Below are 27,550 nucleotides of genomic sequence, written 5' to 3' on the forward strand. Positions count from 1 at the left end.
CTGACCTCAGGTGATCTGCCTGCCTTGGCCTCCCAAAGTGCTGGGATTACAGGTGTGAGCCACTGCGCCCGGCCACCTGTATTAACTCTTTTAATGCAGACCACACCTAAAGATCTATACCCACACATAGCAAAGGGTACTGATCGATATTGTTTTTAATGAGTTCTGAGGAAGGAAGATAGAGGATTCCATAAGTATTAATATTGTTTTACTGAAACATGTTTTTGAGTGGGGCCTAAATCCATGAATTGTTTCTAAGCAAAGCTGTAACTGACCCAAAAGGGCTATAAAAGAAATTACAAAGGCCCAGTGCAGCCAGCCTTATCAATGACAATCAAATAAAGAGAAGTAGGTATCTCTACTGAATATCTACTATCTGCAAGGGACTTTAAACATATTAACCCATGTAATCCTAAAAATAATCCTTTAAATAAGTATCATTCCAGCCGGGTGTGGTGGCTCACGCCTGTAATCCCAGCACTTTGGGAGGATGAGGCTGGCAGACCACCAGGTCAGGAGATTGAGACCATTCTGGCCAACATGGTGAAACTCCGTCTCTACTAAAAATACAAAAATTAGCTGGGCGTGGTGGCAGGCACCTGTAATCCCAGCTACTCGGGAGGCTGAGGCAGGAGAATCACTCGAACCTGGGAGGTGGAGGTTGCAGTGAGCCAATATTGCGCCACTGCACTCCAGCCTAGTGATAGAGCAAGACTCCGTCTCAACAACAACAAAAAGGTATCATTCCAATTTTACAGATGAAAAAACTGAGGCTTAAAGGAGTTAAATATGCCCCTTGTTCGTGGTTAATTAGCTAGTAAGGATTCAAACCCAGGCCCATTAAGCAAAACGCCCATGGTCTTTCTTATGGCTGCCCATATACAGTATCTTACCTTCCCATTTCTTAGGAAGAGGAAACACCAGATTCATAGTGTACTGGTTTCCTGTTCTGCGGGTGCCTTAATTAACCACATGAAGTAGGACAGATGAGCACAGCAAGGTATCAGCATATTCTGAAAATCTGGATGGCCTGTGCCCGTCTAGTTATCCAGGTTAAGTGTCTTTGTCCCAACGGCTGTGTGTGCATTTTTGTTCAAAACCATCCTTTTAATCGGCTTTGAGATGCAGCCAAAATAAAATGTGCCCTCTGCCTTACCAAGCCACACTTCAGCGAAACACCCCTGACCCAGCTTCTTCTCCAGACACAACGAACGACGTGCAACTTCCCAAGCATCTTTAGCCAATCCAGAAGTTTGTGGGGTACAACTCGATGCAATCACAGTTAAGTTAAAACACAAACCATCAGCTTTCTCTACAGGAAAGGGAATTAATAAAGAAAACACAGTCCTTATAATCCATAATTATGCATGCACTAGGAAAGATGGAAGGTGACTTGCCCGTTAGGATGACACTCAACAAATATTTTGCTTTTGGAAATGAAGAGCAAGATATTTTATGGCAGCTGGAACATTCCTTGGACCATTTGCTGGTTTATGAATTGAGAGTCATGTAATAGTACAACTTGAGCCATTTGCCAATTTTGCCCACTTACTATCTTTTTTTTTTTTTTTTTTTTAGGAATTCCAGAATGTTAAAACCAAAACTGAAATTATTATTCCCCACTATTAGTAATTCAAACTTTCTTCCCGGTCACGCAGTCTTTATTTTCACCTTCCATCTTTGGTGTTTGGGATCTTCCAAACGGGGAAGCTAATAAGAGAGTAATTGAGTCTCAGCATACCCATCCATACTTCCCCAAACTGCCCATTTCCCAGTCTCTTGATCAACTGCAGGGATTCTCGAGGGATTTCCCAGACATCTTTGGTTTTGACAGACAGATCGGTAAGCCTTGGCATCCCTTTGTGACAGGGAACTACTAGGCGGCAGCAGAGACCTGCAGCTCTCTCTGATGGAGCAGGGCAGGGGCAGGAGAGGGAGAGAAGAGCAGAACACATGTAATGACAACACTCATAAGTGTAAACCCACACTAGCGGCGCACAGTGCTCCTCAAACAGTGCTACTACACCAGCAGACGACCACACACATCGTGGAACACTAGCAGCACACAGTGCTCCTTAAACAGCGCTACACCAGCAGACGACCACACACACGGTGGAAGATCAGACGCCACACACGGAAACATTTTCATTGGAGGTAGAAGAGAGGACATTTTAAATTTAGACTACTCCATGAGCCCAGGTACGATACAGTCTATACATAGACATACACGCAGACTGCTTTGGTTTCTGTACTCACTGAGCAAGAAAAACGTTTTCAGCTCAACGTGCTAATAACATGTTTTTGGGAATGCTGAAAATATCCTTACTAATTTCAAACAGTGGTTTTGGATTAAAGGATGTCAATATGACTGTTCTTCCCCACCTTTAGTATCTAGATTACCCAGGGGATTAGGGATCTCTCTATATGACTATACTTAAAATTATAACTTTAGTGGAGGATCCTTCTATAGGACATTAAACTGTTATAAACTAGTAAGGCTAAAGATTATAACTGGTGGGGAAAAAAAGAAGTAACTTTTTTTAGTGATTTCTTTGCTTTCTAACTGATTCCATTCCACCAAGTCAGATACTCCTGGGCTGCTTCTTGGATATTTTCCATTAAAAAAAAAAAACAACCTTTTAACAGTCTTCGACGTATAATTTAGGTGTCTGGTTTGAAAGGAGAAAGAATGGAAACTAAAATTCACAGAAATTCAAGATGTGAAAGAATGTATTCTTTATTAAAAAAAGAAGAAAGGAAAAAGTAGTTATCACTCGGAGGTTTTTATTCTTTCTTTGTCTTCTTTCCTTCTTTCTTTCTCTTCTTTTTTAAAAAGAATATAACCTTTTAGAATCTGGCAGTGCTAAGGGGAACTTAAATGCCAAGTAAAAATCAGTCAGGCGAAAAAAGGTAACAAAGAATAAGAAATCAGGGAGTGACAAAAGCTGACAGAGCCTGCCTTGTGAGGTGGACAGACCTCCCGCTCCCTCCTGGCAGCCCCCGGACCCAGGGAAAGCAGATGTGCTGCTGGGCTGTAACTTGCTTTTTACTCCTTTCTTTTTGATGGAATCAGGCTCTGAGATGTTTAGGTAGGAAATTATTTATGTGTCAGCATTTCAAAGGCATTTTATTGTGTGAGAGAGAAAGAGGGAAGAGGGAAAGCCAATATAAAAACAAGTCTAACGTGAGATGGATTTTTTTTCCCCGAGATTAAAAAAAGTGTCTATTGTTCATATCCCCTCTTTCCTTCCAGCTTTATGATGTTATTAAGGTGCCCTTTCGAACACAGTATTTTCAAATGATCCAAACCCTGGGGATCCTGCTGATGTTTGGCTGTAATGAAATATATTTCAGCATTTGAAAAATCCTTACAACATGCAGGCATTTTGAGTATATCACTTAAGCTCAGGGAGATATTTTGTTCCATTTCTCCCAAATGTTTCATTAGAATCCACATAAACCGAGTTAGCCAATGCCATAATCAACTAGTACTGCAAGTGCTGTTAATATTTTCTATTGTTCATTAGTGCAAGGGATCAACAGACATTTCTTATTGTCATTTTCGAAAGATTGCTTTTTCATGCCAAAAATTATACATACATATTTCAATGATTGTGCACAGAGCAATAGTAGAGGTAAATCATATACTATTTTTGAGTCTTGCCTTTGTCCTGGAGAACAATAGAAAATGGAGACATGGGTCACACAAAAAAATATCTCTAGGCTTAATAGGATATAGACATGTGTCTATACATGTGCACCTATATCTATAGGCACATGTGAACATGTATTATATAGTGGCATATAATACTTGCTAATCTAGGAAAGAAAGCAATCATTTTAACAATTGCACATAAAACCAGTCTTTGATAAAATGTATAAACTGCATAACTAATAATTATATGTTTTCAGAAACAACAAAATAATGGTGATATCTGGGTGTTAGGACAGAAACTGATGTACATTATAAAAGTTTAATTTAACACAATAGACATAATAGATGTAAGAGCTGTGGGTTGTGTAAGTCTAAGCCTAGTTAGGAAACAGCAGTATTGGTGGGGAACATGATAAATGGCTTGCATGAGAATGAAATGTACGTGCAGCTATTCCTGCAACAGTGCTGAGGGTAAAGTGATAGTGGAAACACAATATTCCTTGTAGGAGTCCCCATGTAAGCGCCCTCCGAGAGACTGCTTTCTCACATGCAACGCGGGGAATGGGAAAAGACAACTTGAAGATGAAAAAACAAACAACTTTTAAAATTTTAACCTATTGCTTTCTACTTGGGAAACAAAAATATTATAGAATCTTCGGACAAACATGTAGAACTAATAATAACAACAGTAGAACAATAGCAATAGAACCTATACAGCCAAGCCCCACCATTAAGGGCTGGCAAAGAAAACATACTCTATAAGTGATTTTGTACATATTAGTTTTACCCCTTTCCACTTTCCTGCTCTGGGCCTATCCACTCCCTCCAGCATCCAAATGGTTAGTAGGTAGTTAGAATTAAGGTTACCTGAGTAATGTTGTACAAGCTGCTGAAGTGTTTCAAACTGGGCCCGGGTGGTAATGTAGTATCCACCATTGTCAAGTTTGCGAATTTTATAATGTTTGACATGGTCTCCTTTCATATCATCCCAATCACGGATAGAAAGTGAATAGGCACCTGGTAAACGTGGAAAGCATTAGCAGCTCCAATCATTTAGAGTATCAGCTTGCGTTTTAGGCCTCATTTTCTTGACTCTGATTAATAATTACCAAGGATGCATACACACATGTACACACACACAGCATCTCCACTCAGTAACAGGAAGAAGATGCTTCTTGATGTTCTGCAAATGTCAGAATATATTAGCAATAAAATGATTCTGCCCTTGAGACTGAAAGCTTCCTGGACATTTTTCTTAAACACACTGTTCAGTACCCCTTGTTGCGTAATACAGCGTAGACTCAATTCCAACACTCCTTTCCCCCAAGGGTAAAGAAGGACCACGATGAATGGCTGAGCTTGCTTCCCTTGTCTTCTCTACCCAGGGGCATACTGGGAGGTAGCGGCAGCATGTGCAAAAGAAATCTAAGGCTTGTTTCTCTAGAAGTGAGCTTCAAGCTTCTGCTTTACAACACTTTTTACAGGAACGGATAATCTGGCAAATTAAGCTAGAGGCCACTACTCTTTTCTTCCTTGACCTGTCTCCTCTTGTGGGTTGTAAGGAGTTGTTAAATAATGAAAAGTCCAACAGTTGGAGGAAGAGAAGTGAAGTCCTCAGTTATTTAAAAAACAAAAGGAAAGCAAAAACAACCTGTATGACTGGCACCTGAGGAACTAAGAGTTTCAGAAAATCAAAATTCTAAAGGACTTCTGAAAATTCTATGATCTTGTGTGCCTGGAGCAGTGAAGCTGCCTCCAGCCCGTTTCAGGAGGAAGGTCTTGATTTGGGGCCTCTGTAGTTCTTTTGGTGCTGTCTGCAGTTTTAGAGCCTGGAGGGAAGACTGAAAACAGGACTCCACTCACAAGGCAGGGAGGATATGTGCCATTTTAAAATCCTTGTACATTAGAGATAAGCCTTTCATCCCCTCTGACTAATCCACAGATTTGAATGACAAGCCAACTTCTTCAACTCGTTATCTTACCTTTGGTGGTTTCACTCTCGCGGATAAGAAAGGTACCTCTTGGGTTTCCAAAGGACAATAGCTGTCGCTCAGCATCTTTTCGGCCAAGTTTTCCAAAGTACCACCTTTAAATTAGATCAAGGAAAGAAAATACTTTGTAATAGTCATTTACAAAATGCAACAGCATAGGCTTTTTTTTTTGCCCATGAATTCCCCTCACCTCCAATTTAGTCCTTAGCCTTTCCCTGGATGTATTTTTTTCTAGCTTAATTCGGTTCCTTTTCAATCTATCCTGGATTCTATCCCTAATTCATCTCTTTCACTCTTTAAAAAAAATCAGATTTGAGTTGTGGGTTGTTTTCCTCCCCTCCAGACATGACCAGAACTGGTTTGTGTTAAAACTGCCATCTGTATGCAAAAAACCAGAAATCTAAGACCTTGATTTGAAATGGTAACTGCAGGAGACCCTTTCCACACTTATCTAAAAGACTCTAGTCTGGGCATGGTGGCTCATACCTGTAATCCCAGCACTTTGGGAGGCCGAGGCGGGCAGATCACCTGAGGTCAGGAGTTTGAGATCAGCCTGGCCAACATGGTGAAACCCCAGCTCTACTAAAAATACAAAAATTAGCTTGGTGTGGTGGTGGGCACCTGTAATCCCAGGTACTCAGGAGGCTGAGGCAGGAGAATCACTTGAACCTGGGAGGCCCAGGCTGCAGTGAGCTGAGATTGTGCCATAGTATTCCAGCCTGGGTGACAGAGCAAAGCCGTGTCTCAAAACAAAAAAAAACAAACGCCAGGCATGGTGGCTCATGCCTGTAATCCTAGCACTTTGGGAGGCCAAGGTGGGTGGATCATGAGGTCAGGAGATGGAGACAATGCTGGCTATCATGGTGAAACCCCATCTCCACTAAAAATACAAAAAATTAGCTGGGTGTGGTGGCATGCACCTGTAATCCCAGCTACTCGGGAGGCTGAGGCAGGAGAATTGCTTGAATCTCGAAGGTGGAGGTTGCAGTGAGCCAGGATTGCGCCACTGCACTCCAGCCTGGGCAACAGAGCGAGACTCTGTCTCAAAACAAAAAATAAACAAAAAAACAAAACTCTTGAATCTCTTGATATCTAAGCATTATTGTAACTGCTGGGAAATAACAAAACACAGTCTTAATGTATATGAAGATAATCAAGCATTAAAAAAAGTCAGATTAGATAGATATGATATGAATAAAGGAACAGTATTTTCAATAACTTCCTCCCTATAAGAATTCTGAGAAAAACACCCATGAGTACTTACTTGTATTTTGTTTTCCTCCCCTAGGTGTGTGAGGACTTGGATAAGTAAAGGCATTTATTTACCAAGCACCTGGATTGTGATCTGTGTTCATCATCTTCTTCTTTTTTTTTTTTTTTTCTTGAGACAGGGTCTCACTCTGTCACCCAGGCTGGAGTGCAGTGGCATAATCATAGCTCACTGCAGCCTTGACCTCCCCAGGCTCAAGCAATCTTCCTACCTCAGCCTCCTGGGACTAAAGGTGCACATCACCACACCTGCTAACTAAAAAAATTTTTTTTGTAGAGGCTAAGAGCGGTGGCTCATGATTGTAATTCCAGCACTTTGGGAGGCTGAGGCAGGCAGATCACCTGAGGTCTGGAGTTCGAGGCCACCCTGGCCAACATGGTGAAATCCCAACTCTACTGAAAATACAAAAATTAGCTGGGCATGGTGGCATGTGCATGTAATCTCAGCTATTCGGGAGGCTGGGGCACGAGAATTGCTTGAACCAGGGATGTGGAGATTGCAGTGAGCCGAGACAGGGCCACTGCACTCTAGCCTGGGGACAGAGTGAGACTGTCTCCCTATGTTGCCCAGCATGGTCTCAAACTCCTGGGCTCAAGTGATCCTCTCGCCCTGGCCTCCCAAGTGCTGGGATTACAGGAGGGAGCCATCACGGTGGACCCTGTACATCTTTTCTTTGGCACAACTGTAAGAACTGGTTACTGTACACCTTTGAGATCTGTGCCCAGTCAAAAAGCATGCCCTTAAAATGACTTGGTGTTGCAGATATTTCAATATATTATCCCTGAAGAAACTAATGATACTCTGCACCACTTTAGGAGGCATCACATTAAGTCACCTCAAGACTTTTGTTATTTGCCTTATATCCTCCCCCTGCACTTTCAAGCCTTAACCAAGCCTGGCAATTAGTTACTATTTCAGCACTAGGTGCTGAATGAGCAGCAGGTGCCCCCAAAACCCAAGGGAGAATGCTGGAGCATTCAACTGGAATCTGTGTGTGGGAACCATTTTTAGAATATTTAACTGTGAAAGAATCCAGATTCTAAAATGAAATTTCAATTCATTATGCTTGAATATAGGTATCATGAGTTCACTGTCAAATTCTTTTGTGAATTAAGTTTCACTGAAGAAAAGAGACATGGCGTATTAGCTCCTCAGTGACTTTTAGAAACACCAAAATGTGCAACAATCCTTAATTTAGCATTAGGTGGCGTAAAGACTAGTACGTCAATTATTTGTGAGAAATGGCTTTCTGGGTTTGTACCAATAACCCAATTAGAATGCCGCGTAAAACAGTGGTGAAAAAGGAATTGTTAGAACAATGTATTGCACCAAAACAATAGTATTTTAAGATAATGATAGTTAATTGCATATGTAAAACTGAAGGCATTATTTTAAAAAATAATATTCTTTAAAAACAAAATATTTAAAAAGTTGACCATTATAAAAATAACTTAAATATATAGCTGACAAATTCCCAGTTAAATCAGGGTAATGCTACATTTTGGTGGTACTTTTTATTCTGAAAAAACACAAAGATGTTTGCAAATCTGCCCTAAAATACAAATTAAATACAAATACCTTGATTCACTGATGATGAAACACAGTCACTAGGAGAAAGAAACAACTAAGAACCACTGAGTATTTGAGAGTGGGAAACAAAACAGATCCTCTTAGAGGAAATATAAAGGAATTAAAGAATAGAACAATCCAACTGGAGATTTGGCTAGGGTGTGGAGTCTAATCCCTCTTGCACTACTTAAACAAATCCATGGTGAAATTAAATATCAGAGCCAAAGGTTGGGCTTGGTGACTGACTTTTCTCAACTTCCTTTCTAGAGAGGCAAGACCCAAGGTGTCAGGAGGAGGCCAAGTTCCTGCATTTGGGAAATCATGGCTCCATCTCTCCTTCCCTCAGGGCTGGCAAACAGCCACTGGCAGTTCTTCCCCTTGGGAGTGCCCATTAATCCTCACGGTCAGAAGAAGGGAGAAAGGTTATCCCTTTTAGATCCCTTCAGCCTACTGAACACCTTCCTAAACTGCTACCAGTTGAATAATTGGGCCAAACAACTGCTCGTCACTGTTTACTACCAAAGAAGCCAACTGAGGTTCCAAATCACTGTAGTATTTCCCAAGTTGGGGGGACACACTGTATGTGAGTCACTTTTACCGGGCATAGAAGGTGTCTTTTCAGCACTCTTTTAATATTTCTGATCACACTTAGGAGAAAAATCTTAGTTTAATCTTTGGCAATTACTTGCTACTCTCCCCTCTCTCCCCAACAGAGGGAGTGGACTGCGGGCTTAGAAACTTGGGTTGGCAATAATACATGCTCTAGCTAGCATTTCATATTTTTATGGCTACTTTTAATCTATGACAAGTTTTACTGGCTTTTCATTTAGGATATTGATAGAAAGTTTTCTTTCAAAATAAGTGAGCAGGCTTCAAGAGAAACATTAAGTTAATAATAGTGCAAGTATTACACAGGGTAAAAACTGGGGCAGAAAGCCTGAAAAACTCAGCCTTAATCACTGCTGTGAATTTCTTCTCCCTCCTGCCCAATGCTGATGGCATTTTATTGCGGCAATCAACTTTTAAAATCAAGTAGTTAAGTGAAAACAAAATGAAACATACTCTTCTGCCTGGATAGAGTCAACTGGAGCCACATAATTGCTGGGAATGTAACCTGTCTCTCCAGTTGTCAAGGAGCGGGCTTCCCACCAATCTCCTTCCCTGTAAATAAAAAAGAAAAGTAAATATGTTGACCATTTCAACAGCTTGCAGTTAGAGACTCACTGTGGTCTGAAGTGTATAACTGTCACCTAATCATCCTGCCACCCGATTTCTCCAACCTATTCCTTTACTCTGAACTCCAACATAGTCCCCCTGTGAAGGTCAGAAGGTTCCAGTTCGAGTCAGCCATGAGATGAACCCACGGTTGTCTCTTGCCTTATTTGTGAATTAAGAATGTGGAATCCTGGCCATGAGAAGTCTCTCTTGGTAGGGGGCATTTTGCTTGGTTAGTGTCCTTAACTTCGATGGACAGAAAAGGAATCCAGCCTCAGCCTAATTAAGCAGAACATGTTAGCTGCAGATCATCTGGGAAGGGAAGCTTTTTAGGAGGTCTGAGGTCAATCTGAGCTGCACAGTACTGCTTCCCTATTGTAAGCACCCCTCTCTTTCAAGTTCAAATCATGACATTAGAAATGTTAACATCTTAACACTGGCAGGTTAGGAGGTCTGATGAGGGATGAAGGCATGCTCTAAACACGTGCCTGGCTTGCTCTCAAAAAGATGGGGAGACACCTCTCTGCAGGTAGAATGATGCTACAGTAGGATCACCTTCCCCAGGCATTTTCAGTCTGAAGTGATTCCATCAAATGTCCAGAGCACTGGCCTGAGGCTCATGGGCAAGGGGTGAGGATGGAATGGCTGCGTGTGCTCGCACAGGGGAAGCAAAGAAACTCGGCAAGGGAGTGAGATTTTTAGTCACGCCACTTTGTACTGCCTTAGGCTCCATGCCACAGCACGGCAGTGTGGTATCAATCTGGGGAGCTCTCAGAGGAGGTGAAAGGGGAGCTTGTAGCTACTCTCATCTTAAAGCCAGTGAGTACATTAAGCAGTTCAAGTTCATCTGCTTAGATTCACACAGGGCTACCTGTGACGAAGAGCAGGAATGGAGTGTGTACCTCTTCCCATTAACATCGGGGAGGCCATGGATGTGGCGCTGCGGCTCTGACATCCACTGAGTATCTGCAGAACCTTCCACCAGCCTGCAGTCAACGACATGATTGCCTTCAAGCAAATCAGACCTCCCAGCAAATCTGATCTCCTGGGGCTCAGCACCTTCTTTTCCTCCTTTTTTGGTCCTTGGAGGCAGCAAGCAAAACTCCAGGCATTTTTAAAAAAATCATTCTTTTGGCTGGGTTCTGTGTCAAAGCTTTCAGCCAGGGGAAAAAAAAATGTGTTGGCTTTTGGCCATGGTAAAGATGCTCCCCAGACAGATTTAATCAGGTAGAGAATAATCAGCCTCCACATTAAACTCAAGCATTACTCCAGAGGCTGCTCTCTAAAGCTGGACTCTCTGAGCAAGGTGAGCAGTGAGCAACGCCTCCAGATAGGATTTAATAGAGCAACAGAACAAAGGTGACCAGCCAGCGTGTGCTGGGGGTGCTGCTGTGGGAAAATGTTTGGTGGCATAAGTAATAGAATAGCCCACAAAAAAAACCAAGGTGCCAGCAAAGGTTTTTAAAACCTTATGCTTTAATTTAGTTTCCTAATCTCTCCTTTTTACCCTATTACAAATACAGCAAAAGTACAGTACTCATATTCAGAAAGTTCTTTATTCATAAAACTTAGTTCATGTCTAGATTTATTCATAATCTTAAATTTAGTTCATGTCTAGATCTTTGTTAGGAAATATTTACACATACTGAAGAATATAGGTACATTATATATGAACCCCGTGAACCCACTGCCCAACTTAAGAGCTAGATCGTTACCAACTGGGTGGGATCTGCACTGTGCTGCTCCCCTATTGTAAGCACCCCTCTCTTTGAGGTTCAAATCATGACATTAAAAATGTTAACAGTTTGTACTGGTCTCATTTCTATGCCTTCCAAAAGGAATACATACAGTTGTAAGGATATCATCTAAGAACATATGTGGAAGTTAATTTTTTTCTTTAAACACTGTATGTGTTTAAGGAAATGGCTTTGGAGACATAATCTTCACTTTAATATAGTGACAAGGTTTACTGCTCTGAAGTTCCACTAGATGGAGACATTTCATCATTAAAAATAACAATACCCAGCTCTTCCCCCTCCACCCTCTCCCGCCCAGCCTGGGAAATGCTCCAAAATGGCGAGGAAAAAATTAAGTGCTTGTAGCAGAGGCTTATTGTTTTTTAATGCAAGATAACCTTCATCAAGTTAGTTCTAATTGAATTAAATTAAGAAAAAAATGGCTAGCATCAATTTTAGGGTATCTGAGACTGTCAATGGGGGCGGGAAGCCAATATATTTTGCTGCAGGTTGGGACAAGTCCAGCCTTATTCAGGTGATCTGGCATTAATGAAGTCATTTCCAATTCAAATCTAGCATTAACTATCTCATTTTGGTCTAGGTACCTAAATAGTGTAGCACAGATCAGAATGCAATTATCAGCTCATTCTGAAGTCATGAATCAGGAATTCATGATTTTCTCACTTGACCCTATTAATCTCACAAGGGTTTTCAGCTACTCATGAGAAAGATAAAATCCTTGATTTCTCTTTTTCTAGGCTTTCTAGGGTCATCTTCTTCATCAAAGGAGACATAAAGTGACAAAGATTCAATGTTTATTATGTAGTAAACCTCACATGTTGAGCCTAGAGAGGCTGGTACAGACTCAAAATATTCATTGAGAGACGTTGAGCGAGTGAATTAAGTCATCTTTTTGATACACTAGAAGCACCAATTCACCTATAAATAGATATACTCTATATTCATGTTGATTTAGGAAAATAGGATCTCTACTATGTTATCTTTTATTTCTTGAGTTACTGTGGGTAATTAGCATTGTTAAAGCTGTATTTCTTTAAACGGTTCTTATAGTTCAGATTTTTCAGTTTGCACTTGGTGAGATATTCTTTGTTATCTTGCTCTAATTCAAATATATGATTTAAAGCCTGGCGCTGGTTTAGAATGGCTTTTAAGGTTTTATAACAGCTGTCTCTGTTCCTCTGATTTAAAGACTTGCTAAAAGATTCTGTGCCCCCACCACACCCCACACCAAGAAAAGAGTCTACCCCCAAACCCCAAAGTTGCTCGTAGGCTTGTGGGCCCCGGAGCTGGGAGCCCTAGAGCCTTGGAGCCAGGGAGTAGTTATTTGCCAACAGAAGTCAGCCTTGATCTGCTCAGTAGTGTAGCATTTTATGTCGGTAACAATTTTATCAAATGCTTGGGTGGGGCTCTAAACCAGGATTTCTTTTTATCACAATAGGAAAAAAAAAAACAACAAACCTGCCCTCAGCTGTGACCAATACTCCACTCTGTGTAAAACATGTATTACATTTTAAAGAGTCACTGTTCGTAGATGGTAAACGACTAGTCTTGAAATGTGAAAACAAGGAATAAAATGGATGAACTTAAATACTTTGCAAAAGGGGTTCAAATTTAATAATGTCCTAATACATGACACTGAGCACTTACAACGGGTCAATGAAGCACCTTTGCCCCTTGCTGGGTAGCAGGAACACCGCCTCTGGGTACATACATACATGCACATCCCACGGTGTATGTTGTACTTTAACAAAGCCAGCCCTGTGGCCTCCAGCGCCACCAGGGCTCCACCAGGGAAGGGAGTGGGAGGACACACACTAGGAGGTGTGGCAGCTGCCCTGGCAGAACAGAGCCCCATTCCTCCCTCTCCTCTGAGGACCAGAGCCAGAGGCGGGAGAGGATGGGGGAGGGGAGGAGCCGTGTGCCATCTGCTTCCGTATTATTGCTTTGTTTTTCCTTCACTATTTTCTCTTCCCTGTTATTACCCTTGACTTCAGGATATTGTCTTGTTACACAAACCTTATTTTTCTTTTCTATAACCTTGAGAAAGGGAATTTTAAAATTCCACTGATATGGAATTCCATTGGCAGAAAGGAAGAACATTAAGAGGAAGAGAACCTTTGTAATATTTTCCTCTACAAGAACAGGGTTGGAGGCTCAAAGGACTCTGTAAACATCAAAGGCCATGCATGGAAGTCACAAAATAGAGATTGAGACAGATTGGATCCTCCTTAAGTTTTTCTCTAAAATTTCAATTTGGTGACATTGCAGATCGTTTCCAGATTAACAAAGGAAGAAGCCATGGGACTGACACTGGCAGGGACTGACTTTCCAACGCCCTCCAGCGTAATGCACAGACAGACGTGCAGTGTGGACAAAGCCTCCTGAGAGCTGGGTCTGCGCTCTTACTATTCCTTGGTTCTTGCAGTTGAAAGTTTACAAATAGTCTTGAAATTTCTAATCAACCTTGGCATGTAGGGGAGGCTAAGGGGCGGAGGATTTCAGAATTCAAAGTTAATGGACTCCAACAAGCAGCAAAATAACAGCAAGGAGGTATACCCAGAGAGATCAAAGCCCAATCCCCTCCTCCCCAGCCCCAGTCAACTCTCCAAAGCTTCCTGTCACTTGAAGGTTCCCATCCCCTTTGATAAAGTATCTGGGCCTTTCCCAGATCAAACCTGACACTGTTCTCAGGATGCCTCCCTGCACCTCGCCCTGGGCTCTGCCACCTGCCAGCTCTGTGCTCTGGGGCAGTTTCCTAATCTGGGCCTCTGGCTCCTCAGATATCAAACGATGACGTCGATGCATACCTCAGACAGTAGTGGAAGAATGCATGAGAATGTTTGTAACTTAGCTCATGGCTGGTACATCAGGAGCCTTCAATGAATGGTAGCTGTTTATTATTTTTTAAAAACTTCCTGTGGCTACAGGAGGAGGACTCCTGGGGGGCAGGTAACACTCTTCTTGACCTGGCTGGTGGCCACACAGGCATGTTCAGCTTGTGAAAATTCAGCAAACTGTATACTTTTTGAAAATTGTGGTAAAATATAGGCAACATAAAATTTATCATTTTAATCATTTTTAAGTGTACAGTTGAGTGGCAGTAAGTACGTTCACACTGTTGTGCAACATCACTGTGTACACTTTTGATACGTGCACTTTTCTGCATGTGTTCCAACAAAAAGTTAAAAAAACAACACCCCACACCTTTGTTAATGATGACAATCCTAATATATGTTTGAAAACCCTGTGGCTATATAGACCGTGCCTTCTGATGTCTCGAAGAGAGTCGTTGGCCCTTTATGGCAGTATTCAGTTCTTGCTGTTGAAAGGTGGCATATTCTCACTGCATGGTTCTGTGAGCCAGGGGGCATTCCAGGGAAGGGTGGGCTTTCCAAGGAGGCAGTTTTCAGGCCTGAAGGAGGCCCCTGTGGCAATCAGCACTCCTCTTTCCTGGGATGTGCAGTGTGACCAGGGCTGCGTCTTACTCCCTCTGGCATATCCTTCTGGGAAAGCTGAGGAGCCTGGCTCCAAGTCCTTCTGCCAACATGGAATCTGATTTGCTCAGAGAGCAGAGGAGAAGCAACCAGACTTGGTGGCATAGAAGAACTTCCTGGTGTGCCCCTCAGCCCCTGGGTGGCATTCTTTCCCAACCACCGGGAGCACTCATAGGGACGCTGGAGATGCCTGGCTTGCTGATGTGGAACCCCACCCCCCCCCCACTTTCTTCAGAACCTAGATTTTTTTCTGAAGGGCCTCATCCACGTACACTGCCTCAATCTAATAGAGGCAGTATTTATAAACCCTAAGAAAATCTGACCCGTGTTTACTCTTCTTATGGAGGTACTGAATGTAGGATTTGAAAAGTGAGTGATCCTCACTCTTGAAATCTCCCCACTGCCTGTTTAACTGTTGTTCCTCCTGGCCAACGTTAAACAACCATGCAGCATATTCATTCAAGAGTGGGTGAAGTCACTTCTTCTAGCTCCAAAAGATTCCAGTCACTCCCAAATTTTCATTATAGGGAAACGCCTCCACAGGCTTCACCAAAGAAATGTTTAGCAGTTTATAAAACAAAGAACTTGTTGCAAGCCTCAAGTGAGGGCTTAGCTAGTGTAACATCTGAAATGTGAAGAAAATCTCAAGGCAGAGAGCACGAAACGTGGGTAGCCAAGGCTTGTGCCAATCACTTGAAACTGTAGGTTTGTAGAAACACTCAGGGCTGTGGAGAGCGATGCTGGTGATTTTACAACCTTTAAACCTAAACCAAAACCAATAAACATGGACTGTGCTAGTATTTTTGGTACTCTCCAAAAATCTCCTTGGACACACAGTGCCATAAAATACCGCACTGTGTCACTAACTCTTCTTTTTCTCAAAGTATATTGTTGTAAACCAGTGAATTTAGCAAATGTTCTTTTAGCATTTCAGACATCTGAAGAGATGCAGACCAGAAATGCAAGACCCCTTCCCAACCTGAAAGGTATACATGCTTCTCCTCCCTCTCCAAACTTACGAGCTGTTCAATATTTGAAATTTTTCTCCTTTGTGAAAACTTAGGTCATCTTCTGTCCGTGCTTCATAGTCATAAAGGGCCACAAAGAGTGTCACTCCTGCCGAAACGAAATTCACAAGAAGGGAGATTATTACACAAGGGGAAATTAATTCCAAGAAATTAAATCTTCACTAAAATCTCATTCTCACAATCTACATCTAGCCAGCACTAATAACATGATGAAGTGTTGTAATTAACGTGTCAAAACCACAGTCACAGGGCTGTGTTTATGCCTTGGTCTTTGTAGGGGAAGCCTTACTGTATCTGATAGAAACCTAGACCTGAAGGGCTTCTTTCTGTAATAGCTTTTAATGAGGGCTGAGGAGCAGGGAAATATTAAAATTGCATCCCAAACAAAAGGGCAGCGTCAGCGTCAGGGTTCAGGTTTGCAGGGCTCTGCAGCAGTTACTGACATCCTTTGCTGGTCTTATCTTCTCCTCCACTTGGAGCCTATGTTAGGTTCTGGGTAAAATGCACCACCCTTTCTCCTGGTAAAACAGTAACATAGAACGTAATAGGAGATGCCTCCTGCAGCTTGGGGAAATTTAGAGAAGAATTCTGTAATATTCACCCCAATTAGAGGATGTACTACTGCCCTTGGCATCTGCAGTTCATTTTGCAGTTTTGTGCTGCTCAGCCCCACTGCTGAAAATGGAACCCTCTCCCTTGTCCTCCCCCTACCTTGAACTCACCTCTCCTCACACTGTCTTGTAGCACTCACTCTTCCTCACACCCACCCTATGTCCTCTCATCTGGCTGACTCTCTAGAGAGGCCCTTCCTGGTTTACAGAAGTTTGCTAGCAGCAGCAGAGAATATCCAGTGTCATTTGGCCTAGGATTTCCTCCATATAATTAGGCATAATTCTTTTTTTTTTTTTTTAATAGAGACGGGGGTCTCACTATGTTGCCCAGGCTAGTCTCGAATTCCTGGGTGCAAGTGATCCCCCTGGCTTGGCCTCCCAAAGTGCTGGGATTATAGGTGTGACCTACCGTGCCCAACCCAACAGGCATAATTCTAGCATAGTCCCCAGTGACTCCTGCCTCCTAGTATTCAGTCTCGTGCAAGCCCCTCCCCTTGAGTGTGGGCTGGATCTAACGATTTGCTTCTACTCAACAGAATGTGCAGTCCCTTAAGTGACTAGGCTTCAAAAGATGGTGACTTCCGTCTTTCTAGCAGACTCTCTCTATTGCCACTTCAGCTTGTGTACTTTGATGAAGCAAGGCGCCATGCTGGTGAGGCCCATGTGACCAAGAACTGAGGGTGGCCTCTGGCCAACAGCCAGCGAGGCACCGAATCCTGCCAGCACTACATGAGTTTGGAAGCAGATCATTCTCAGCTAAACTGTGAGATGACTATAGCCCAGCCAACCTACCTTGATTACAGCCTGTGAGAGATTCTGAAGGACCGAACTAACCATTCGCAGATTCCTGACCCACAGAAACTGTAAATTTAGGTTTTATAATTTTAATTGATGTATGGACACACACAAACAAAAAAGCATGAAGGAAGATTTGGATCCAAGTGGTGCCACACTTTATGTCATCACTACAAGTGTTCAAGTGTAAAGAAAACCAATTTTGAAACTATGAAATTCCTGATTCATAAATACAGTTATTTCTACTTTAGTACATATAAGATAATACACTGTTATTAAAGCTCTTTTATTAAGGCAGTTGCATATGTCTTAAAAGCAATGGTAAATTAAGTTGCCTTCCAAAACTGTGTACTTGTCTGGTCAGCTGTGTATGATCAGTTATCTACCTCAGAGTCTATTTTCTTTTGTGCTGGGACAGGTTGCTGGCCCTCCCTGTTTCCACAGACCAAATCCTCCTAGCTCAGAAGCTAGGGCTAAGCAGTTATTTCTTTTGAGTATTTTTTAGTTCTTACATTTTATGCTTGTATTTGATGATAAATGTCAGTGACATTTCATAGTTTCCAAAGTCCTGGCTGCTCTGAGAAGTGTAGATTCTAGTGAAAATTACATAGTCATAAGATAAATTTGTTTTTGTTTTATTTTTTAAAAGTCATGGTATCACTGGTTCTATGCTCCCTGGAATATTACTGCTTTGTGAAAGCCCAGGCTGAACGCAGCACCCTCTGTGTACCTAGTACAGTTATAAACCTGGGTCTCCCACTAGTTGATACTTCTGCATTAGTTAAGGCAGAAATTTGATAGTTTGGTTAGAGGGGAGGGGAAATCTGTTGCCAGAAATGTCTAACTAAGTGCCATACTCGTCTGGGTAAGATTTGGGAAACATAACCTCTGTATATTAAAAAAAAAATTAATTAAACATCATATAGTAGATAGCCATTAAATTATAAAAAAAAATTATGAAGAAAGATCTTTTGTACCGATTGAAAAAAAGAGATATAGAGATATCTATATGATCAAGAGAGTTAATTTTTTTTTCTTTTTGAGATGGAGTTTCACTCTTGTCGCCCAGGCTGGAGTGCAGTGGCATAATCTCAGCTCACTGCAACCTCCACCTCCCGGGTTCAAGTGATTCTCCTGCCTCAGCCTCCCGAGTAGCTGAGATTACAGGTGCCCGCCACCATGCCCAGCTAATTTTTTGTATTTTTAGTAGAGACGGGGTTTCACCATGTTGGGCAGGCTGGTCTTGAACTCCTGACATCGTGATCTGCCTGCCTCAGCCTCCCAAAGTGCTGGGATTACAGGTGTAAGCCACTGCGCCTGGCCGAGATTTAATTTTTTATTTTTGTTTTACTAGTGCCACAGACTTGCCAGTGGTAACTTATTTACCCCATTCAAGATGTTTTCTAGTTTTCTTTCCTAGGACTTGTTGTTAAACGTCAAAAGACATTTTTGAGCTGTATGTCTGATCAGACTGTTAGCTTTTCTGTTTTATTTCTTTTAAGAACCTCTGAATAAAAAACATCTGAAATTGAAAAAAAAAAGAAATTAAATGTGTTTTGTTTTAAGCTGCTAAGTTTTGTGGCAATTTGTTATACAGCAGTTGATAACTAATAGTAGTTCCCTGCAGTCTGCCTTTTCATTCTGGTCTCTCTGCACTTCAGAGTGCCCGCTATGACCTACAGAAATGACAGGGAGCCCACTTTTTTTTTTTTCTTTTGAGATGGAGATTCACTCTTGTTGCCCAAGCTGGAGTGCAATGGCGTGATCTCGGCTCACTGCAGCCTCCGCCTCCCGGGTTCAAGCACTTCTCCTGCCTCAGCCTCCCGAGTAGCTGGGATTACAGGCGCCCGCCACCACCCCTGGCTAATTTTTTGTATTTTTTAGTAGAGACGGGGTTTCGCCATGTTGGCTAGGATGGTCTCAAACTCCTGCGCTCAAGTGATCCACCCACCTCAGCCTTCCAAAGTGCTGGGATTACAGGCGTGAGCTACTGCACCCGGCCAGAGTCCACCTTTTTTACCAAGCTGCCAGTTTGCTGTGTAGGTAGTTCCAAGGGAAGAAATGTGTCATGGCACTATTCAAGGACCACAGAGAAGAGTGGGGCTTGTCTTTCTGCCCCATCCCAAGTGGGACTTTCCTCAGGAGAGTTAGCATTCAGAGGTCTGACCATGCAAAGCTAGGCTCATTTGGCAACTTTCCTTCTTTCCTTAGATTTCTTTGAAAGGTAAGAAAAGAGATTGGCTTAAAACAAAAATGTGGGTGCCCGTAAGGTCATGCCTATTCTTATCTAACACTCCATGACCAGATTCCCTTCTTTAAAAACAATTTAAAAATGAAGCCAAGCCAGCTCCACTGTGTGGAAGGCAAGGCACATGAAGACCAGCACCCCACTCTCTCCTTGCATCAGCTGACAAGTTCTCACTGAGGGCTTTTATGTTCCATGTTCCGGGAGCTGAGGGGAGAATCAAAGGAGGTTACAGAGAAACACAGACGTTGTTCTTGGCCTTACAGGACTGAAGGCAGTATTGGGAGAAAGGACATGCATATATATTAAAACCAAATAACTCAAGGCAGAAAAATCTGCCAACATTTGGGAGTACTGTGTTTTAACTTTCAAATTTTATAAGGGATCAGGTAGCCTCTTAGACAAAGACTGCTCCTGACTACGGTGGAGACCCACATGCTCAACACAAGTGGCCCTCTCTAGTGACTTTAATGAATGATACCTGCAGACGCAGGGGTCCATATCCAGCACTCGTGAATGAATGAACAAGGACAATGGCTGTGTCAGTAGAATTAACAGTCTGGGCTGGCAAAGCCCTTATGCTTCTCACGGTAGGCACAAGGATGGGGGTTGTGTTTGCCTCTTTTTTTCTCCTGCATCATCAGAAGACAGATGGCCTTAGACTGCCTGTCTGTGTCTCTTCTTTTCAGGCACCTTTGGGAAGGTGGGAAGGATGGGTAAAGGTACTTAGCACGTATTCAACCCATGCAAGGCCTGGGTTAAAAGGAAAGCTAGAGTCACCACAGCATGAGGGTGAACATAAATACTTCTTCTACTGGGCAGAGTGTGCTATGCTAGCAGAAGAGAAGTAGATAATGTCCAAAGGCTCAGGGTCAGGCTCCTTGATACAACTACACTGATGTGTGATGTGTGTTGGGTGCAGAGGGAAAAAAAACTTGCTAATGCCTTAGTAGTGCTTCCTCCCTAGGTGAAAAGGTACCTGCTGCCAGATGGGCTGAGAGATACTGGATTCTTTCAAACTTTTATATAAGACATCTGCTGCCAGATGAACTGAGAGATGCTGCATTCTTTCAAACTTTTGCAATAAACAAAATAATTCTGGAACAAATAATGTGAAATATCTAGTTACCATGGTTCACATACTCAGAGAAAATTTGGATGACTAGGGATGCATGACATAACTTACAAATATTTCGGAAAACATATGTCTGAGAACGTATGCCAGATATTTTACAAAGTATTAGCTAAGTCAGCAAATACACATGGCAGCAGAATATAGCCTTGTGGTATGAAAGACAAGGAAACTTCCAAAAAAAAAAAAAAGAAAGGCAGGCTGAGGATTAGGAAGAAGTGAGTGGGAAGAGGGAGTACATTAATATCTAGAGAACTCAAAAATACACACACCCAGACCCAGTCCTGGAGCCTCTAATTCAAAAGACTGGGACATGGCTCAGGCATCCGTGTTTTGAAAAGGCTGCCCTAGTTCTTCTGTGCCAACCAGCCAGGCGAGGCTGAGAGTCATTGACCTACAGTGCCTCAGTAGAATGTTGTAGCTCACTAACCCATATAGAATCCTCAGAAAGCAGCAACTTGGGGCACGTTGCAACCCTGTAGCCAAGCATTTTGTTTGTACATCAAACTCTGGCTTTTCTTACAACCCCTCATCTAGTAGAGGAGACAGATTAGAAACTTACATGTGAAACCCCTAGTCAAAGGGAAGTGATGGGAACCCAGATGTTCAATTGCCAAAAGATTTAAGGGTGGCTGCCCCCTCTCTGCACTCTGTGACTTTGGGGGCTTACCTGTTCCTCCTCTCGTACGCAAGGTCCCCGTATGAGACGAAGAGTTCACACCTCCAAAGACGGTGAGTCCTTGGCCCCCGGCTGCATGGAAGTTGTTGTAGTTGGGGATGGAGGTCACGCCGAAGCTGGGGTAGTGCTGAGGGGTGGGGTCTGTGCCATAGCGGTACCCAGAGCTCTGGTTCAGGCTGCCGTCCCTCTCCTCCGTCAGTTTTGTTGCTTCTTTATCCTTACATTGCACACAGCCCATTATCTAAATTCCTGCCAAAGACAAAAAAGGGGGCACGTAAGCTGGGATGCTCCCTAGTTGCTGGGTTGCTCTACAGTAAACGAGGAGTAATTGACAAGGCTCACCGTTGGCTATTTCAGGCCTATTAGGGGGCATGAGGAAAGGCAGTGGCTGGGGAGATGGTTAGGAGGAAGTTCAGTTCCTTGACCCCACAATCGCATTTGTTCCCCATATGTTCTGGATGACAGCATCATCACAGAGCACAATGTTCACCATGCAGCAACTTTCCTCGAATAAGGCCTGTATCTCGTAAAATTCTGTAACAGCATACACCTGCCTACAGACGGTCCAATCATATTTACCAATTCTGCCTTTCTTTAGCCATCTAAAAAAAATAATACATGCTCTGTATAATGAGTCTATGCAACATTAGAATAAAAACTTCCATCAGGGCACAGGAAATTTAAGGAAGAGGGCACAGGAGTGTTGGATAAGCCAGAATACAACCTTCAATCAAGTCACTAGACTGCTTCACTCATGGGTACCTCATCTTCAGGCACAAAACTGATCAATTTTAAGCACTAAGATGATGCTAAGTATCAAAACTAAGAACTAGTTACTGGATGAAAAATAAAATCGGCAGAACCTAAGAGGTCAGAGTATATTTGCAGGATGTCATGATAGTCTACAGTAATGAAATCACTTAAAGCTGCTAATTAACTTTTCAAATTTCCATTAGCTTTTGACATCCTTCAAAAACATTAAAAAAAAATCATTCCCATGTTACAGAGTTAGTGGTGGATTAAAAACTCGAGTTGTTGCCACCCCACCCTCCTCAAACCCTCTTCTCCCAGGCTCCTCATCTAAGTAAATGGGACCGCCAGTGTCCCAGTTGCTCCAGTCAGCATCCTGAGAAGCATCCTCATTTCCTCCTCCTTGTTTACTTCCCACTCTTCCTGTCTCGGCTCTCCTATCCAAACACGCCCAACTTCTCAGATCCTCAAAGACTCCATTACCCCACCCGCTTCGGGCCTTGGAACATAACCTTGAACACTTTTTCCCCTTCCTCTTTGATATGTGACGTATCCACGTCCTAGTTAATAAGGCACCGCTTCCTCTGCAAGGCGTTCTCCGACTGCCCTGCCCTTCCAGGCTGGGTTGTGCTTTCTGAAGTGCTCCCATGGCATCCTCATCTCCCTCCTTCTGGCACCCTTGGCGCCATATTAAAACAGGGCCTGTTTACTTGTCTCATTGCCCAATGGACAGCAAGTTCCAGGAAAGCGGGACCCTGTCTGTTTTCATCACAGCTACATTGCCAGTGCCTGGAACAATAAATAGCAACCAGATGAGTGAAGATTCTGTAGCCTATTATGTTTCTCTTTTACCCTCTCTGTATTAAAGCCGATCCCTCCTGTGACTTTGAGATGGAGTCTCACTCTGTTGCCCAGGCTGGAGTGCAGTGGAGCGATCTTGGCTCACTACAACCTCTGCCTCAGCCTCACAAGTAGCTGGGATTACAGGTGCCTGCCACCACACCCAGCTAATTTTTTTGTATTTTTAGTAGAGATGGGGTTTCACCATGTTGGTCAGGCTGGTCTTGAACTCCTGACCTCAGGTGATCCGCCCGCCTCGGCCTCCCAAAGTACTGGGATTACAGGCGTGAACCACCGTGACAGGCCCCTCCTGTGACTTTTATCAGCAGTGTACCTTGCATTTTAAAATGTACTGGTATGTGTGTGAGAAGTGAAGAAGATTCAGAAATACAAGTTGGTTAAATGGTCCCCCTTTGGACTTGCAATACCCCATCAAGCCAACAGGCGTCAGGTAGAACAGGCCAGTGGAGGTCCCTGCCAAAACCACAAACTAGCCCATTTGGGACCAAAGAATCAAATAAGAAACACATGACATCATGCGTAATAACATTTATTCACTGGGGAGGGCACAGCTGGCACAGGATGGGAAGGGCTTGAGGCAGCAAAGGAGAAGGCATGCTTTTCTATACTATCTTGCAAACCAATGCGGGAGGTGCCATATCAGAAGAGTGCTCCCTGGGCACTCTTCTGAGCACTGCTTTTCTGCTGGACTGGGTGATGGGAGCAGTATCAGACTGTTCTAAAGCTCTCTCATATTACACATTTCAATAAATACTTATTGAATTGAATGTCAGTTCTTGAGAATGAAAATGTTTGGAAAAGAGACGCCTACTGCTTGAGCTGAGCTCACCAAATCTGGAACACATTTACTCGTAAATCATTTGAGATTAACTTACAGTATACTGTGTCCAACATGCTTTGTAACTTATGGTAAATGGATATGATTTTAACAAGTTTCCAATAGGAAATGCAAGCTATTTCCAAGGCATGATGTACTAAAGGAATTTCATCATTTGTTGTTGATGTTGCTTCATCATACTGATAACTTGCTCATATAATATTAACTCTTTCATGGTGGAAAGTTGCTCCACATTTCTGCAAAGACCAGACAGAAAACACTTCTTGTCCCAGATGTTTTTTCTTTTTTTCCATGAATTTCACTGATCTACTGTAATCAGAGAATGTGAGACCTGAATCACAGACTCACATCACTTACAGCCGTGGTTCTCAGCTGGGGGTAACTTTACCACTCCCCTACAAGAGACATATTGGGCAATGTCTGGAGACATTTTGGGTTGTCACACTCAGAGGGGAGGGATACTCCTGACACCTACTGGGTACAGGCAAAGAATGCTGCTAAAACTTCCTGCAATGCACAGGACAGCCTCCTACAAACAAGAGTTACCTGGCCCCAAATGTTAATAGTGTCAAGGTCAAGAAATCCTGATTTACACAAAGGGAAGAATTTATATCTACATCTTTGAAGCAGTTTAACAGCTGTTTCCCTTACATGGATGTGATTAACATGCAACCCATCATGCTTTCTTCAGGCGAACAGGCATGTTAGGTAGAAGCAGGCAGTTTTAAAGAGTGACATGAAGTGCTCTGATTTTCTCTAGAAGCTTGTGCACTGTGATAGAGAAACAGAACCTGGAAGTAATGAGAACACTCATTGCAAACCACTCTTCCAACTCCAGCGAAACAAAATAAGCCCCATATAAGAACCCTGAAGAAAACAGGATCCTACATTTAACCAAACTAAGAAAAAATAATCTTTCAAAATCCACTTTAAAAAAGAAATATACTATAATAAGCAACTAGCAGCTTATCTATAATTTTATGAAGTAATAGAGAAGAAAAATCATCAACTCCTTGAAGGCAGGAATTTTTGTTTTTTTTTAACTGCTGCATCTTGCGTGGCCAGAACAGTGCCTGGCACACAGTAGTCACTCAATAAATATTAGTTAAATAAATAAATTAAAAAATAATCAAAATCATTTTGGAGAAAACAATCCTCTTTTATAGAAGAGACAGCACCATCACCACTTCATGCATTTGACATTCTGAGTTAAGTAATGTTTCTATACAGATCTTGCTTACTCTTTTCTCTTCAATGACACATAGGAAGAAGTGAAAATAAATCAGTAAATGCAGTTTCAAGTCATTAAAAGTTAATCACAATGAAAATATTTATGTAGGAACTTGTGGTCTTCTTTCTCCCCCGTGGGGCAGTCAGACTAACTGCTTCGTGACAGAAGAGTCAGAAGACGCTACATGAGCTGTATTCAGTGTGCCCAGGCTCCTTGCTACAAGGCAAACTTTTGATCATTCATGCTAAAATAAAAGTATCCTTTATTATGCAGAGTTATGCGCTGTGGCTTTAATGTCCAATGCTGTAAGTGCATCGTGACATAGAATGTACTAATTCACTTGCTGTAGATCTCTGCGGCACCGGGAAACACTGAATGATGCCATTGTGAATGTGGAGCTCTGGAGTTACTCTGATCAGGAAAATACCACACGCCATGAACTCATGGCTATAGTCCTCTGCAAGTTATCATGCCTAGAAAAACTGGTGAAAGGCATTTTCACCAATTGGATCCCATGCCTGTGATCAAGGTGTCTGGATTACAGCTGTGAAGCCTCTATTCTCCAATCCTTTTGCAAAGGGAGGGGCCCTTTTTCTACTAAGCAAATAAAACTTGATCTATTTAAAATTTCCCTAGTCCTGTGGTTCTTTACAGATGTGCCAATAGTGTTAAGCAACCTGGGAAGAATTGCCGGACACGGGATTCAAGGAACGCCGCACCCTGCTCCCATAAGCAGGGCAGACATTATCAACAGATCACAGCCCTTTCTGCTGCCATGCTATGGGAGCTATGCTTCTCCACATAGCCCTGTAGTGATTGACGGAAACTGACCTCAAGGGTAGATTCAATCCTTTACTACCACAGGCACAGGGTGCTTCGATCCAAGATGAGTCTGGTTGAACATACACTCCCTCCTCCTGATGTAGACAGACCACAGTCCAGTCTACAAGATGCACATTAAACACAGACACATTCATATTTCGTCATGTGCCAATCAATAAAGCAATGCCAGTATGTCCAAGTTATAAGCTTGCAGGATGTGTGATAAGATTTCAGGTGTGTGCAGGAGCTAGGTACCAAAATGGTAAAAAGGCCACTGGCAGTCTTCTGCACAAGCAAATTACTTTCTCTTGAGACACATACACTTGCAGGCAGAGGAGGAATGGCAGGAAGAGGAAGTGAAACCGACAACAAATAACTTTAATTTCAGTGGTGTACGCTCTTTTGTCTCAGAAGCCAACCTAGGTGGGTGTGAAGAAGTGACAGCCCTTAGGCATAATCCCTGCTTCTGACAGCCTCCAGCAGACTTTGGAGAGTGACAGGTAAAGCCATATTTGGCCCGTACTTAGAGGTGGCATGTTTCCTGGTATCATAATGGAAGTATAAGAACAAGGAAGGGAACTGAACTAAGAACCTAGAAACCAAATGCAAGCAACTGAGATGGGGGCAGTTGAAAAAAGAATTTAAAGCTGAATTGCAGATCAACTGCATGGTTTCACACTTTTATCGGAAAAAAGCAAAAACTGGAAGCTTATCAAGCAAACACACTTTTTCAGTCAGCAGGAATAGCATTAGGAAAAGGATAAGATGTGGCAGAGACACATCTGAAATTATTTGACTTCAGGATAGAAGATTCATGGCAGAGGGCTCTTGATCCTCGCAAAATTAGAAACACCCATAAGAATCTACTTGAGGACTTTTGCTACATTCTCAGTGGAGAGAGTTAATCCATTGAAAGCCTAGGAAAGCCTTCTTTAGTTTTCCCCATGTCATTACTGGGAGCAGAAGGACATTCAGAGACAGTTGAGTACCACATCAGCAGCAATGAGGTTGGGCCACAGAAACTGTCACCCAAATTTCCTAATTTCCCAGCACCTTTCAATCCTTTACAATGGGGCTTTTCTCCTCTGTAGCATACTGCATCAGATGATCCTGACACCCCATGAGAGAGTGCAGGCAGTGCTGCCTTCTGGGGACAGACGGGACAGAAGGGCCAGGGAGGACTGGGGAGGCTGGACAGAAAGCAGGGCTATGCTGGCCACTCTTGGGATCACAAGCATTTCCCAAGGTACTGAAGCAGAGAAAAAGTCACTGCTGGGTTGGCCCTCTGGAGATGTTAATACTTGAGGGATGAACCACTTTCAGCACTGATGCTGGGTTCAGCCAATGGCCCCAGCCCAGCTATGAAAAAAAGCATGCAGGACTCTGCCAATGTGGGAAAGTCCTCTCTTTGCTGCCAACTGGAGGAAGGGAGTGAAAATATGTGCCTTGCTAAATGACATTGTGGTAGGGAGAATTCTGAGCTGTCCCCCAGGACTCCTACTCCCAGTGTTGTGCCCTGCAAATCCCTAGGATTTATGAATGATGGGGTAGTCACTCCATCATCGGGTTGTTATTTGGCACAGCCGACTTTGAGAGATCATCCTGGG

The 27,550-nt window shown here is 42.7% G+C and overlaps 1 protein-coding gene across 9 annotated transcripts in view; it reads right to left on the bottom strand.

The window, feature by feature from the left end:
- Window positions 1–27,550, bottom strand: part of FYN (FYN proto-oncogene, Src family tyrosine kinase) — a 214,377-nt gene that overhangs the window by 37,586 nt on the left and 149,241 nt on the right. For 6 of the 9 annotated variants that reach the window (XM_016956180.4, XM_054686190.2, XM_001159342.7 and 3 more), the window contains 6 exons: window positions 21,433–21,690; window positions 15,971–16,067; window positions 9,548–9,646; window positions 5,638–5,741; window positions 4,523–4,672; window positions 1,742–1,906 (listed from right to left, as the gene is read on the bottom strand). In XM_016956180.4, coding sequence (XP_016811669.1) covers window positions 1,742–1,906; window positions 4,523–4,672; window positions 5,638–5,741; window positions 9,548–9,646; window positions 15,971–16,067; window positions 21,433–21,679 — 862 coding nt within the window. In that variant the 5' untranslated portion in view covers window positions 21,680–21,690. Of the gene's footprint in view, window positions 1–1,156; window positions 1,313–1,741; window positions 1,907–4,522; window positions 4,673–5,637; window positions 5,742–9,547; window positions 9,647–15,970; window positions 16,068–21,432; window positions 21,691–27,550 lie in introns of all 9 variants that reach the window. The other 3 variants (XM_063812640.1, XM_063812641.1, XM_009451859.4) reach the window with 1 other exon arrangement.

This window comes from Pan troglodytes, chromosome 5 (genome assembly GCF_028858775.2).
Source record: "Pan troglodytes isolate AG18354 chromosome 5, NHGRI_mPanTro3-v2.0_pri, whole genome shotgun sequence".
Classification (NCBI taxonomy): Eukaryota; Metazoa; Chordata; class Mammalia; order Primates; family Hominidae; genus Pan; species Pan troglodytes.